A 16,971-nucleotide genomic window follows, 5' to 3' on the forward strand; every position below is an offset into this window, starting at 1 on the left:
TCCAGCACTGGGGTGAGCGTGGCCGGAAAATGCCACCCCTTTTCTGCATCTCGGGTAAAAGTTTCCAGAGTACCACTTTGACGGGAAAAACTGCAGTGTTGAGAGGGAATGGAGGCGAGAAAGGGTTTACATTCCCAGGCAAGCTTCCTCTTGTTACCCTGTCCAGCAGTAAGACCACTCAGCATTGCCACTTTAAGAGCTCAGCTTTTCGCCACGAGCCTTCTCTGGTGAGATCAAGTGGATGGAATCAGTTTTCAAGACGGTACTTGCTCATTCATTCTATTCCCTTCGCAGCTGGAAGTGGGATTGATTTCTGGTTCGATTGGATAGGCAGACCTGTGAGATTTAGACACCATCATTCATGGGTTGAACTAACACTGACATGAAGCAATCAATGATGTGCTCACTGTGGATGGAAGGTTTAGTAATCATACTACCGTCCCTTGTTGTTGATATATTATTGATTAACTCCTGCTGAATAATTTAGGGGCTGTAATTCTAGTAATGACTAAAGTAAATGAATTCCAAAAACCTGTGCCCTTAGCATTAACAACTTGGACCCTAACGGTGGAATTTATTCAGTAGGACAAATATTTGCTGTGATGTCTGGTCATAGAATTTTATTTAAGCGCTACCTGCCCTGAATTATTTGCTGTTTCATTGGGCTTATTTTTCTCTGCAGTGTGGTACCTGGATGTACTCTGTAGAAACGCTGAGTAATGAGAAACTCCAGAAGAAAAATCAGTGGGCCAAATTGTGCTCAAGTAAGCCACCAATTGGCGAGAGTTCTCTTTCCTGAACCGTTCTGCTCATTTAGAATTGCCCCATAACCTGGTTAGAGGGGCAAACTGAAAATGGTTCAGTGAGGGCAATCAGAGTCTGCTTGCCAACCGATCAGCTCTCTCTTCTCATGCAGTATAAATTGTTGTGCCATTTGAAATTTGGTATTCCTGTGTCTCTGTCCTGATGAGTGCAAGATGAAAAGCTTTGACAGTGTGACTTATAAAGTTAACGTTTATTTATTAGTCACAAGTAAGGCTTACATTAACACTACAATAAAGTTACCGTGAAATTCCCCCAGTCGCCACACTCCGGCGCCTGTTCCTAAACATCTTTCAGACTGTGGGAAGAAACTGGAGCACCCAGAGGAAGCCCACGCGACCACGGAAGAACGTGCAAACTCCACGCAGAAAGTGACCTAAGTCGGGAGTCGAACCGGGTCCCTGGTGCTGTGAGGCAGCAGTGCTAACCTGTCGCTTCCATATTCAGAAATTCTTACCAGGGATGCTAAAGGGGAGCTCTCGCTTGTACAAAACAAACAGAGCAGCATTGAGCAAGTTCAGGAGATTCTCAGCTCACACCATTTCTCTTAATCCCCTGAATCTGCTGAATAATCCCAGCATTAACATGACATGCACTGGTAAACACCCCAGTGTTGTTCTAGCATCTGTTCTCTCCACAGATGCTGACTGACCTGCCAAATGTTTCTAGCGTTTTTCATGTTTCAGGTTTCCTGCAGTTTTGTTTGTGGTAAGTTAGAGTTAGTAAGATCCAGCAGTGAATCAAACAAAATGGTCTTCAGAGCCTATTTAAAGAGTGTTTCTATCAGAGGAAGCAGAGTTCATGACCAAAACTACAGCAACATCTCCCGATAAAAAGCAAAATGATTTCTTCAGCAAAACGCAGTGAGTAGAGAATGGTCACATAATTCAATTGTGTGCGTAAGATCGATCCCAGTCACTGACAGCAGTGTGATCCCCAGGCATGACTGATGAGAGAATAAGAAAATCATCACCATTCTGGCCAGGAATCACGGTGTCCACTATGTTCAGTCATATATTACTAGATGTCCTATTTTGTTGGTCACTGAGTTAGAAATAGCACTCTATCCATGTACCAGATTTAAGGAGGGTTGACATAGATTCAGAAACATTCATAGCACAGAAGAAGAACATTCGGCCCATCATGTCCGTGCAGGTCAACAAAGATCTGATTGCGCTAATCCCATTTTCTAGCACTTAGCCCATAGCCCTGGAGGTTACAACAACACAAGTGAAAATCTAAATACTTATGAAATGTTACAAGAGTCTCTGACTCCACCATCCTTTCAGGCAGTGAGTTCCAGACTCCCACCACTCCTTAGGTGAAAAGTTTCTCAACTCCCCTCTTAATCTTTTGCCTCTTACCTTAAATCAATGTCCCCTGATTATTGCTCCCTCTACCCAAAGTGCCTTTCCATCCACCCTATCACAGTCTTATACACACTGTTAGGTCTCCTCTCAACCTTAGCTGCTCTGAGGAAAACAGCCACAGCCTATCCAACCTTTCCTCATAGCTCATCCACATATACGTGCCTCTGCCCCTGTGGAAAATAAAAACAAGATCTCTGTTCTGTTAATGTTTCATTCCCCAAACTGTCAGGAATCTAGCACCTCTTCCTCCCCCAACCAACATTACCAATTGCTATCCCAGCACCTCCCCACCGCACCCCCCATGTCCCACCGCCGTCCAGTAAAAAGTCTTTTTTGCCATCTCCTTGTATAAATATTAATGGACAAAAATGTTTGAAGAAAATGGGGAGATGTGGAATTCACATTTGTTTTCATATCCCTTTGAGTTTCTTTGCTCTTGTGTTTGCTCGGTGTCACGTGTTGGAGATTATCCCTTTTAACAACCCTGCTGACACTCTGAATCCAAAATGCTTGCTTCAGGACTGGACCTGGAATGGGTTTATAAGTGCAAGTGTATAACCCTGAGACAAAGCACAGAGTCTTATTCTAACTGAATTACTTCCCATTTATGATATGATTGTGTTTTTCTTCCTGTTTGCGCAGGGGTCAAAGAGCACTCTCTGGGCCAATCCAGATCATTTCACACAGAGACAGAACTGCATTAACACATTTGCCAGCTGGTTTGGCTCCATGCCCCTCATACAGTCACAGCTCCGCCTTGACCCCGTCCTGTTCAAGGATCAAGTCTCCATCCTTCGGAAAAAGTACCGCGATATCGAGAGACCTTGAAGGTGACGGCTTTGAACATTCCCTCTCTATAGGCCTGGCCAGTGGGCATGGCAGAGTCAAAGGTCTTCTGAGAAGAACACAAGACAAGTATGAACAGATCAAGGCTCCAACAGGGTCTCCTTAAACCTTTCAGACAATCTTCCGCAAAGCCTAAAAGAACAAGCCGACTGACTTTATTTTTTAAATCACTGTTATTTACTACAACACAATCCATGTGGAACTAATAGGAACATGATCTATCTCATATCAGGGGAAGTTTGGAAGACGTTCAGAGATGTGGCCCATATCCTTCTAGAACTGGTTATGCAGTAAGTTCACATCACAAGACTGTGCTTAAGCTAATTCTAATAAAGTGAACCAGTTCTTCTCGGATGTGTTTATTATAACTCCTTTTTGATGAAAGATTGTGTGCTGGTTATTTATAGGCCTGTATCATAAATGGACCATTATCAAATCATGCTATGGATTGAGAGTTCTCCAGGGTAAATGAGGAAACTGGATAAACACATAATTATTCAAGATTGCATTCATTTTACTGCCAACCTAAGAAACCTGTTACAATCAACTGATACAAAAATTGGGTGCCAACCAGGTGAGTGCCAGAGCCTGAATAACATTCCCATGTTCAGAAGTCTTCATTCTGGACCAGTTTGGTAGTATAAAAAGAAGAGGCTCTCCTACTGTTATCGTATCACAGTCTGTCCAGTTTACATGAAGATTCAGTGAGTTGGTTTTAATGGCAAATTGTTCACTGTTTAAAAAAGTGTGGTTCAAAAATGAAAGATGCATGTTGCTGCCCACAGGATTATGTTGTATTAAATTACATTTTGTCCAATGGTGTCGCATTGCGTTGAATAATTTAGCAGAGGCCTTTCCAATCTACCTCAGGAAGAAGCAGCCTTAGACTCTTGGAGCACGGAAGGAGGCCATTCGATCCATCATATCAATGGCAGTTACTTTAAAGGAACTAGCCAATCGTTCCCATTTCCGCAAAGCCCTCCAATTATTTTCTCCTTCAGGTTATCTATCAAACATATTCAATGTAAACTTTCAAGAAGAAGCATATTGGCTGGAATTCTCTGGCCGTTCACGCTGGCGGGATTCTCTGGCCCCGCTGGTGTAGGGGTGACCAGAGAATCCCGTTGCTAACAAACGATGTGCCACCTCCCACTGGTGGGAAATATGCAGCTGGGAAGCCGAAGAATTCAATCGAATTCTTCTGAAAGTTCAAAAGTTAATACTGAGTTTGCTTTCACCACCTTTTGAGGCAGTTCATTCCAGCTCATTATCTCTGGCTGTGTAGAAAGACAAATCACATCTCTCCCCTGGTTCTTTTGCCAATTACTGTAATACAGCCAATTAGCCTCGCAGGAGAAAAACATAACAACTTTGCAATTCCATTGTGTAAATTAAGAATATTGAACACTTAATGTGCTCGTGTGGAATTACATTGTCCACTCTTTCAGCTGCCTTTATTTAATTAAAAATAAACGGGTTGCTGCTGTTTAAAATAGCAAAGGTACACATTACATTGAGTGTTCATACAGTAATTTTTGGATGGTGTATGTTTGAAGCCAGTGTGAGTTCCATTCCTCAGGAATTGTTAAAGGGTCAAGGGCAATTGCCTTGGTTTGAGGATACTTACTGCCCATTCCCATCTTTGGGATATGCGATGTTGACAGGCCAGGTGGGCAGACCACAGTTTATAGCTCCAATGCCTGGGACTGCATTTATCACCATTAAAACCCATCGTTCATAGGTTTGTGGGTTCACATGAGAACTGCTCCTTTTCATTCACTGACATTGACTTGACATTGCGAGAAAGGCCAGCATTTATTCATAGAATTATAGAATCACTACAGTGCAGAAGGAGGCCATTCGGCCTGTCGTGCCTGCACAAACAACAATCCCACCCAGGCACTATCCCCTTAACCCATGTATTTACCCCACTAGTTCCCCTGGCACTACAGGGCAATTTAGCCAGTCCACCTAACCCGCACATTTTTGGACTGTAGGAGGAAACCAGAGCACCCCGAGGAAACCCACGCAGACATGGGGAGAAACTCCATAGACAGTCACCCGAGGCTGGAATTGAATCTGGACCCCTGGCTCTGTGAGGCAGCTGTGCTTACCACTATACCACCATTTGTCCACTGCCAATTGGCTTTGCCACCTTCTTGAGTACAATAAAGTGGCATGTTTGGCCATTTCAGAGGGTGGTTAAGAGTCAATCACATTACACTCCCCTTGACTGAAGGAATGGAACATTCACAATTCTCCATGCACAAATTCATGGTCCTTCAAATACACATTATTCACCACTAACATAAACACTGAGGGTTGAATTTTCTAGTTCCATCCCCCCGCAAGCATTGTGGACGTCGGGATTGAAAATTTAATGGACGTGTAAAACGTCTGTGCCATCCCTCCCCAGACAGTCTGCAATGTCCCTCCCCAGACAGTCTGCACCATCCCTCCCCGGACAATCTGCACTGTCCCTGCCTAGACAGCCCACATCGTTTCTCCCCAGACATCCTGTACTGTCCCTCCGCAGACAGTCTGCAATGTCCCTCCCCACAAAGTCTGCGCAGTTCCTTCCCGGACAGTCTGCACTGTCCCTGCCTAGACAGTCCGCACTGTCTCCACCTGGACAGTCTGCGCCATCCCTTCCCACTCAGTCTGCATTGCTCCTCCCCTGACAGTCTGCACCGTCCCTTTCAGCTTTACCCAGCCACTGCTCCACTCTTCCTCCTTCCTTGGTCATCCTCCCTCACAACTTTTGCTGCCATCACCCGATATCAAGAATGTTCTGGAATTTACGGACACCCTCCCAAAGAGAAGAATGCAACGGTGACTCACTGTTAAAGATGGTGACCTCGCCTGATACACACGAATCATTAATCATGAATGTGAGCATTCTAATTTCTCACTGGTGGGGGAGCTTGATTCCATCGAGGTGGACTTTTAACAAGCATGAACGACATGCTAATGTATGCAAAATACTTCCCAACATTGTTCGTCAGGAATCTCAACCCAAGTTTCACCCACCTCTAAAGACATAATCGGGCAGCATAGTGGCACAGTGGGGTTGGCACAGTGTCAGGGACCCAGATTTGATTTCCAGCTTGGGTCACTGTCTGTATGGAGTTTGCACATTCTCCCCGTATCTGCGTGGGTTTCCTCAGGGTGCTCCGGTTTCTTCCCACATTCTAAAAGACGTGCTGATTTGGTGAATTGACCTGAACAGGCGCTGGACTGTGGCGACTAGGAGAATTTCACAGTACCTGAATTGCAGTGTTAATGTAGGCCCTACTTATGACTAATAAATAAATAAACTTTAACACAACTATCATTGCCAAAGTTCATCCTGCTTTTTGGAAACTGATTTTTGGCCTCCTATCATTTAACTTCACCCACCCACCAAGCTTCCCACTGCTGGCAGGGCTGGGAGATTCTGCCCACCAACACAATCTTCCACACTCAGTTCCACTTGAATTTCTGCACACTGTATTCTCATCGTTCCATACACATCCCAGCAGACAGAGACACATTCACACGAAACAATTTTCCATTGTGCATTTACACACCAGCATCACATCACATTCCCCATTCCACACACAAGTACAGTTTACCAAGCATATCCACTCACCAAGCTCACAATTCTCACATTCACATCAGCCTCACAATCCACACACCAACCCTTGATCCAAACCCTGCAACCTTACATCTGTACACACAAACACACAAAATATCACACGATGGCACAGTGGTTAGCACTGCTCCTCACAGCACCAGGGACCCAGGTTCGATTCCCGGTTTGGGTCACTGTCTGTGTGGAGTCTGCACATTCTCCCTGTGTCTGCGTGGGTTTCCTCTGGGTGCTGTGGTTTCCTCCCACACTCCAAAGATGTGCAGGTTAGGTGGATTGACCATGCTAAATTGACCATTAGTGTCAGGGAGACTAGTAGGTAAATACATGGGGTTACAGATATTTGGCTTGGGTGGGATTGTTGTTAGTGAGGGCTTGAAGGGCCAAATGGCCTCCTGCATTGTAGGGATTCTATGAGAAGATGGGTTAACCTGAACTGATGCGTACAGGAATAAAATCCACCGGATGCTCCTATGGTGAAGGTTGGAGTGCTGTCTACAGAACCTCCAGAATAGTTTCACTGAAAAAACTGAAGGTAACCACTAAGTTCAGTTTACAATAATCATTCAATCCAGTGACAATGAGCCCAGATACAAAAGTTCGACACACAAGGGGCAGGTGCAATTAAAAGTAGCAGCCGATTGTAAAGAAAAGAACTTATCGTCCAACTAATGGGTCCTAAGACTACAGCAATGACAGATTCCAGTCCTTAGCAAAAGCTTCCTCACCCGACACAGCTTAAACACAGTGAAATGCGAGAGAAATGCCAAGGCTACATGCAGCTAAAACATACAATCATATAGCACAGGAGGAAGTCAATGTGGGAGCCAGTGGCCAAGTGCTATTGTTACTGGACTAGTAATCCAGAGACCCAGGATAATGCCTCTGGGACCCAGGTTCAAATCCCATCATGGCAGATGGTGAAATTTGAATTCAATAAAAATCTAGCATAAAAAGTTTAATGGCGACCATCAAACCACTGTCATAAAAGCCCATCTGGTTCATTAATGCCCTTTAGGGAAGGAAATCTGCCGACCTTACCTGGTCTGGCTTACATGTGACTCCAGAGCCACAGCAATGTGTTGACTGCCCCCTGAAGTGGTCTAGCAAACCACTCAGTTGAAGAACGATTAGGGAATGAATGTAGGCATTGCCAGCAACACCCACATCTCATGAAAGAATAATTTGTGTGGTCTTTCTGCCATTTTCATTTCTAAATCTCTCCGATGTGAGTGTTGCAACCAGTGAATGTTTAACCATTGCCATGACACATTAACAACAAAGAAATGCATCAGATCACCTCGTGGGTGGACATATAATACTCAAACCAACCAATCAATTACTTTGAAATGTAATTGCCATTGCATGAGAAAGAATTCTTGTGGGCGGTGCCCCTGCCTCTAATCCAGAAGCTCTGGCCTGATGGCCAAAGGAAGGAGTCTGTATAATCTAGCAGAACAGGTTGAGAATCAATCTGCATAATCCTTCCAACATGGCAGGTGGCAAAAGCGGAAGAGATTTCTGGTCAAGCACATGATGGAAAAGGAATTAGCGACTTTACTATCACTCTTCGGAGCTCCAGGCCATTACAGACATGTATAGTGCACATTGCCAGAGCAAATGTCACTCCTTGGAAGGCCAGTTAGCTCATTTGATTGGACAGCTGGGTAGATCTGTTTGGGACCAACAATTCCATTTTGGCGGGTGTGGATTTGGGAACTGCCTCCTTGTCCTGTGGAGGTCGTGGCCCAGTGATTGTGATTGCCTTTGGGCAAAGAACAGAAGAAAATTGTGACCACCATTTTGTACACAGCAAGATCCCAAAACTAGCTTATGAGACTGACCAGTTTATCTATGTTCGTGATGGTGGTTGAGGGTTAACTATTGGCCAGGAGACTGGGCTGAACACCCTGTCAAAATGAATTGCCATGCAATCTTGGATATCCACCTAACCGTTGGAACATACACATGGGGCCCTGTCTTTACATCCCATCCAGTGGAAGGCCGCTCCTACAACCAAACACTGGCAGTTATTACAAAAGGAAAGGAGTTACTCTGATAGAATCAAACTGAGATCTGGCACTCTTTATGGTTTTACCAAAATGGTTTTGGACTGGACAGATGACACCAATCGAAGGGTACAATAGGGGAATACAATCAACTTGTGTTATGAATGGCTAAGAAGGTAGTGGAAAAGAGCAAAAGAATCAAGGGAATATAAGAGATAAAAGAGAATAGTGGGAGAGGCGGTGGCCTAGTGGTATTATCATTAGATTATTAATCCAGAAACTCAGCTAATATTCTGGGGTCTCAGGTTTGAATCCTGCCACTGGCAGATGGTGGAATCTGAATCCAATGAAAAATCTCTGGAATTAAGAATCTACTGACCATGAAACCATTGCTGACTATTTGGAAAAAACAATCCAGTTCACTAATATCCTTCAGAGAAGGAAATCTGCTGTTTTTACCTGGTCTGGCCTACATGTGACTCCAGAGCCACAGCAATGAGGTTGACTGTCAACTGCCCTGGGGCAAGAAGGAATGGGCAATAAATGCCAGCCAGCCAGCCAGCGATGCCCATGTCCCATGAATGAATAAAACAAAATGGAGGCTTGAGTAGAGCAGGAACAGTTGAGGAGCTGTGTTAAGTAGACATTAAACAGAAGAATCAGTTCAGTATATTTGAGCATTCAACTTGACAATGTGTTTGAAAATGAGTAAAGCTACTTAAAGCATTAGAGTAATGCAAAAATGTTTAGTTGGTTCAACTGCATATACCATAGGTGGAATTATTTATTTACTAACGTGTGATTCATGGGCCTGAGGGGAAAATGGTCTAGTTTACAAGAAGCTGCAAACAGACAAGGTTAATAGGAGAGGTTAAGTTGCCTCTGGTTCTGTTTATAATATAAAGAGTGGAGGCAGCAGTTCTGTAGGGGATCTTCAGGAAACCTTGAGAGCAGGATGAGGATAAATCGCAAAAGTAGAATAGACTATGTAGTGCACACTAACTACAAGGTGCACTGTAAGAATTTGCCAAGATTCCTTTAACAGGAATTCCCAGATCTGCGACCTCCACCACCAGCAAGCCAGGGGGCTGCAATGTGTAGCGCTACAGGACGCGCTGCAGTTATTTACCCAGGCCTCTTCAACAGCACCTCCAAAACTTGTGATCACTGCCTAGAAAGAACAGACAATAATGTGTTTCAAAAAAGAATTACATAAATATTTGGAAAGGAAAAGGTATTTGACAAAATAGTGCAGAGGAGCTAACAGCTGTTGTAAATGTCTAAGGTCAGAATTTTCCAAAAAAAATGGCGTCAGGTTCTCTCCAGAGAAACAGCCAGGTTTCTCATTGAGATCTTCCCACACTTCGTCATTTTTTTGAAAGGGGCGTGTTTTGTATAGTCATTGTGTGTGGTAGGGCATAAACATGCCCGCAAGCCTGGCTCCACAGAGATTAGGGAACCATTTTAAATAGCGCCTCGATCTCAAGGTAAATTTGAGGACCCTCTCCACCACTCCAGACATCAGGTTCCCCTCACCTCCATGGATGACATGTTTCCCTGCACCCCCCAAACATAGATTGCCAGCCTCAGGGCATCGAGACCCTCCCAATGGCTCCCCCCTCTTATCTTGGTTGACCCTGCTAGGGTGCCAGTGGATAATGCCAAAGCACTGTCCTTGCATGTCCCAACCACCCAGGGCTACAATGGCCACCAAGCCCCCTAGCACGGTTATCATGATAGTCAAAGTTTCTGTAGATATGTAAAGAGAAAAAAATTGACGAAAACAAATGTAGGCCCCCACAGTCAGCAGCAGAGGAATTCGTAACGGGGAACAAAGAAATGACTGGAGAACTAAATTCTTACTTTGCCTCTGTCTTCACAAAGGAAGATATGAAGAATGTACAGGAAGTCTTGCAAAACACAACTTTTAGTGAGGATCTGAAGGAAATCAGTATTGGTAGATAAATAGTTTTGAGAAAATAATGAGATTTAAGGTGGATAAATATCCAGGATTTGATAATCTTCAGAGTACTTAAGGAAGTGGCCCAAAAATAGTAAGTCCATTCGTCATCATTTTCTAAAATTCTTGGATTCTGGAATGGTTCCTACAAATTGGAAGGTAGCTAATGTAAGCCAGCTATTCAAAAAGTGAGGTAGAGAGAAAACAGTGAACTATAGACTAGTGAGATTAACGTCACCACTGCGGAAGTTGCTAGAGTCTATTATCAAGGATTTCATAGCACAGCATTTGGAAAGCAATAGTATAATCAAACAAAGTCAACATCAATTTACATGCTTGACAAATCTGGAATTGATTGAGGGTGCAACTAATACAGTTGACCAGGGAGAACCAGTGGATGTAGTTTGTTTAGATTTTCAGAACACTTTCGACAAGGTCTCACATTGTAGACTACTATGCAAAGTTAAAGTGTCTTGAGAAAGATAGAAAGCTGGTTAGCAGACAGGAAGCAAAGAGTTGGCATAAATGGGTCTTTTTCTGATTGATGGGCAGTGACTGGTGGGGTACCACAGGGATCTGTGCTAGTACCCCAACTGTTCACATTACATATTACTGATTTGGATGAGGGAACTATAGTGCTATCTCAAAATTTGCAGATGATACATAGTTGGGTGGGAGGGTGAGCTGTGAGGAAGATGCAGAGATGCTTCAGCGTGATTTGGACAGAATGGGTAAGCAGGCATCTGCTTGGTAGATGCAGGATAATGTAGATAAATGTGAGGTTAGCCACTTTGGTAACAAAGTAGGAAGACAGATTATTATTTGAGTGGATGTAGATTGAGACAGGTGAATACTCAGCGAGACCTTGCTGTCTTCATGCATCAATAGCTGAAAGTAACTGCACAGATACAGTAAAGAAGGCAAATGGTACATCAGCCTTCACAGGGAGAGGATTTGAGTATAGGGATAGGGGTGATTTACTGGAATTGTGTAGGGTACTAGTGAGGCCACAACTGGAATATTGTGTGCAGTGTGGTGTCCTTATCTAGGGAAGGATCTCCTTGCTATAGAGAGAGTGCACAGACAATTTACCAGGCTGATTTCAGGGATGGCAGGATTGTCATATGATAAGAGACTAAGGGTGGGATTTTCTGGCTGTGCTTGCCCCGAAACTGGAAAATCCCGCCGAGGTCAACAAACCTTTCCAAGATCCACCATGGAAACAGGAAAACTCACCCCTAAGTCGGTTAGGATTGTATTCATTGGAGTTTAGAAAAGTGAGAGGGGATCTCATGGAAACTTATAAAATTCCATCAGGGTTAGACAGGGTAAATTCAGAAAGAATGTTCCCAATGGTGGGGGAGTCCAGAACAAGAGTCATAGTTTGAGGATAAGGGGTAAACCTTTTAGGGCTGAGGTGAGGAGAAATTTCTTCACCCATAGAGTAGTGAATGTGTAGAATTCAGTACCACAAAAAGTCGTTGAGGCCAAAATGTTGTGCGATTTCAAGAAGGAATTCGGTATAGCTCTTGGGATTAAAGGAATCTAGGGATATGGGAGAAAGGTGGGATCAGGGTGTTGAATTTGATGATCAGCCATGATTAAAATGAATGGCGGAGCAGGCTCAAAGGGCTGAATGGCCTACTCCTGCTTCTAGTTTCTATGTATGTTTCTATGTATCATGTCTGATCTCCATTTGCAGAGGCCAGCCGTGATTCCTGAAGGCGCCATATCACATCAACAGGTGGAAACATTGCACGTTCCTGGAAGATTCACCATTAAGACACCTTTGCATATTAAAATCTATTTAAGTGTACGGTAATCAGAGGGCAAGAACCTGCTTACATCTGCTGGGATAGCCTGGAAACATCGTCAACCGTTTGGTGCCCAGCACAAACCTTGTTCCAGGGCTCTCCCAGTATTTTCCCATTATAGTGGGATTTGCACCGGATGCAACATGGCCAGAGAATTGCCCCTCGGGTTCTGTTATGTAAAGTGTGCTGGGATATTTCTGAGGATGTGACAAACTGCTACCTAAATGCAAAGACAATTTATCTTATCTTCTCTAAAGTAAAACAGGAAGTTCTGAAACTCCACATCAAGTCAGTCAGCAGCTGAAAGTGAAAGGTAATAAATAGAACTCACATGGCCTAATCACAACTTTATGACATCCCAAAATGCTTTCCTTTAAACAAATTACCATTTTCATAGAATCCCTACAATGCAGAAGGAGGCCCTTCGGCCCATCAAGACTGCACCAACTAGAATCCCACCCAAGCCCTATTCCCATAACTCTATATATTTACCCTGTTAATTCCATGACAGAGTCATTTTAGCACGGCCAATCAACCTAACCCGCACATCTTTGGACTGTGGGAGGAATATTCTTTAAAATGACTGAGTAGACGTTGTGCTTGTGCAGACGTAATTCGTAGTGAGCCAAAGAACACATTGATAAACTAAAGAACTAAATCTTACTGTCATATAATTCTATTCATCATTGTGTATGCTAGCCTACATTGGATCCTAGTTTGCAAATGCCTCAATTTTTAAATTCTCTTTCTTGTTTTCAAACCTGCCCATGACTTTGCCCCTCTTTTTCTCTCAACTCTCCTCCAGTGCTACAACCCTCTACCTGTAATCTTCCAATTCTAGCTTCGGGTGCAGGGCAATTTTAATCCCTCCACCATTGGTGGTTCTGCATTCACTGTCTAGGCACCAAGCCCTAGAAATCCTTCTAGGAGCATCTACACCGCTCTATTTCCCCTTTAAGACTTTCCTTAAAACTGACCTCTTTAACCATTCCTCCTAATGCCTCTTTATGTGGCTCAGTCTCAAATCTTATTGGATAATCGATACTGTTGCAGGCCTGGATGTTAAAGCCATTTTATCTGTATGTTGTTGCAGTCCTAAACTGGGGAGGTTACCAAGTTTTGAATGAACAGCCAACACTCCAGTAATTAGCCATTTACTTGAAACATTTAGAAAGGAATTGTGTTACAATGCAATAGGGAGTAGAGCAACATGAATTCTGAATAGGATCATTGACAGATTAGATCCTAAAACAGAAAGCTGGGTGGGTAGTAATTGTTGAACTATGTGATAAATTTGCCATTTAAATTCAATCCTGACTCACTCCTGAATTATAAGTTATAGTTTAAGGGACCTGTAGCAGTCTGTGCAACATTAATATCCTTATTTGCAATACCAACACATCTTTTTGCCAACAAACGGGAGTGCAAGGTGACCGAATAGGCGCATGACAGGAATTATAAGGTGATTCTCAGGTAGAGGCTGACAGAGAATAATGTCCAGAGTTTAGGTCGAGGAGCCTGCAGACAGCAGAGCCAGCAATGACTGACATCTTTTCTTTGCCAATCGATCAGTCTTCACACACTCGGCCCCCTGATCTGTAGCCTGATCACCCTGCTTCCTGATTGTTCTATCAGGAACTGTGAATTCTAGAAGTGCTGAAATGCTCTGATGAAGGTTTATTTGTATGTTGCTGCATCTCCCTTCCCCTTGGGGCGTTGTGAAAGCAGGTCTGCCCTTGTCCTCCACATGGAAATCAGCCTCTGCTCCGTTTGTATTTCATGCAATCACAGTGGCCCTTAATCAACTCCAGTACATTTCTTAATTGATGGAGAGTAAAAACAAATACTTCATGCATACCATGCTCTCTCAGACACTTAAAGGGTTTTACATGTATATATATATATATTAGGGCTTCAGTTGCCAATCCCTCCTCGACCTATAGTCCATACTCTTCTGCCAATCAGCTTCAGCTTACCACTGGGGAGATCCATAAGGTCCTTGCTGGTCAGATGGCCGTTGGAACATGCCCCCTCCTTCAAGGGCCACACTATTACTCTATCCAATTAATCTTACTCCCCTCTGCTTTTTCCCCATAGTCCTGCAATTTCCTCTTCTTTTAATACTTATCCGATTTCATTTTGGAAGTGAGTATTATCGGTTTTTAACATGCTTTCAGACCATACATTCCAAAACATAGCAATGGTCTTCAAAGAGTGAGTTCTCCTCATCTGCCCTGCTTTTTGATACCAATTAACTTGGTTACTGTCAGTAGAAAGGGTTTCCCCTATAACACCATAGGACATAGGAACAGAATTAGATCACTCGCCCCATCGGGTCTGCTCAGCCATTCAATCATGGCTGATATTTTTCGCATCTCCATTCTCTTGCCTTTTCCCATAACCCCTGATCCCCTTATTAATCAAGAACCTATCCATCTCTGTCTTAACCACACTCAATGGCTTGGCCTCCACAGCCTTCTGTGGCAAAAAGTTCCACAGATTCACCACTCTCATTCACCAATCTCTGGCTGAAGATATTCCTCCTCATCTTTGTTTTAAAAGATTGTCCCTTTAGCCTGAGGTTGTGCCGTCTAGTTCTAGTTTTTCCTACTAGTGGAAACATCCTCTCCACGTTCACTCTATCCAGGTGTTGCAGCATCCTGTAAGTTTCAATAAGATCCCCCTCATTCTTCTAAACTCCAATGGGTATGGACACAAAGTCCTCAACCATTCCTCATACAACAAGCTTTTCATTCTAGGGATCATTCTTGTGAACCTCCTCCGGATCCTTTCCAAGACCAGCATATCCTTCCTTAGATACAAGGCCCTTAACTGCTCACAATACTCCAAATGGGGTCTGACCACAGCCTTATACAGCCTCAGAAGTACATCCCTGCTTTTGTATTCTAGCCCTTTTGACATGAATGCTAACATTGCATTTGCCTTCCTTACTGCCAACTATTTTTAAATTTTAAAACTCATCAAAATCTTGAACTCAGTAATATTCTATACACAAATGATTTGAAACCCCAAACCTTCCTCCTCTGGTTTCTATTCGAGAATGTAACTCAGCTCCTCCAATAAATAAACAACCCAAGAATAAGAGTCTGAGTGTCAGACAGATTTGAAATGTTAACTGTGTTTCTCTCTCCACAGTTGCTGCCAGATCTACTAAGTTTTTCTCGCATACTCTGTTTTCATTTCAGATTTCCAGCATCTGCAATATTTTGCTTTGATTTTCCTCATTTTAACAACTGGAGCTTGTTGATTAGATGCATTAATATCGGGTTTGATGGATAAATTATGAGCTTAAATTATATAAGCAACCCTTGGATGTGGAAGATTAAGGGGGTGAACAAATTGAAGTGTTTGAAATGATCAAAGAGGTTGATGGATAGGTAAAGGCCCGGATTCACTGACCTCATCCACAGCTGGAATTCTCTGGTCTCACCAATTTCTGTGTTCTCCCAGGCAGTTGCAGTGGAATGTGAATGGCTGGAGAACTCAGGCCAGAGAAAGAAGCTAGTGGGGAGGGGGTGTCCAGAACAAAGAGGCTTAACATTAAAATTAGTGTCAGACTATGCAGGGGTGAAGTCAAAAAGCACTTCTTCGAACTCAATGTAGTGGAAATCTAGAACTTTCTCTCCTGAAAAGCTGTTGAGATTGGCGGAGAGGGATTCAATTGAAAAATTCCAAAGCAGCGATTGTCAGCATTTTGTTTGACGAGTGTAATAAAGGATACGGAGCGCAGGCAGGTGGGTGGAGTTAAAATAAAGAACCCATGATCTAACTGAGTGCTGAAACAAGCTCAAGAGGTTAAGTGGTCCCCTCCTGTTTCTATCTTCCTGAAAGCAGTCATTATTATGATGTAGAATCATCGAATCCCTAATGTGGGAGCTAAGTAATAAAAAAAATGAGGTGAGTTGCTGAATGATTGAGTGAACAATGTTGGCGAGGACACAAGAACATGTAGCGCTTCAGAGAATATCAAGTGAACTGGACTTCAGTGTTTAACATCTTGTTGGACAATGCAGCATTCCCTGGTATTTCACTAAAGACAGTAAAAAGTCTGACCACACCAGGTTTAAGTCCAACCGATTTATTTGATAGTAAACTCACTAGCTTTCGAGGTTTCCCTCTTCTTCAGGTGAATGAAGAAGAGGGAAGAAGAAGAATGAAGGGAAGAAGGAATGAAGGGAATGGAGAAGAAGGGCCTGAAGAAGAGGGAATCCTCAAAAGCTAGTGAGTTTACTATCAAATAAATTGGTTGGATTTAAACCTGGTGTTGTCAGAATTCTTACTGTGTTTACCCCAGTCCAACGCCGGCATATCCACATCACAACTACTTCACTAAAGAGCCAGTCAACAACACCCATTACAACCACTTGCATTTAACTAGTGCCTTCAACACAGTAAAGCACCCCAAGTACTTTCCGAAACCATTATCAAACAAAATCTAACAACAGCTATCAAGGGAGATATTAGGACAGTGGCCAAACCAGTGGGTAAAGAAGAGAAT

The 16,971-nt window shown here is 43.3% G+C and overlaps 1 protein-coding gene across 1 annotated transcript in view; it reads left to right on the forward strand.

Moving 5' to 3' along the window:
• The window catches only part of LOC145357741 (exostosin-1-like), a 257,169-nt gene extending 252,702 nt beyond the window's left edge, over positions 1–4,467 (forward strand). Inside the window, exon 11 of the mRNA XM_080211185.1 lies at positions 2,835–4,467. Coding sequence (XP_080067311.1) covers positions 2,835–3,020 — 186 coding nt within the window. The 3' untranslated portion in view covers positions 3,021–4,467. The remainder of the gene's footprint in view (positions 1–2,834) is intronic.
• The last annotated feature ends 12,504 nt before the right edge of the window (positions 4,468–16,971 follow it).

The sequence above is a fragment of the Carcharhinus amblyrhynchos genome, chromosome 24 (assembly GCF_965287045.1).
Source record: "Carcharhinus amblyrhynchos chromosome 24, sCarAmb.v2.hapA, whole genome shotgun sequence".
Taxonomy (NCBI): domain Eukaryota; kingdom Metazoa; phylum Chordata; class Chondrichthyes; order Carcharhiniformes; family Carcharhinidae; genus Carcharhinus; species Carcharhinus amblyrhynchos.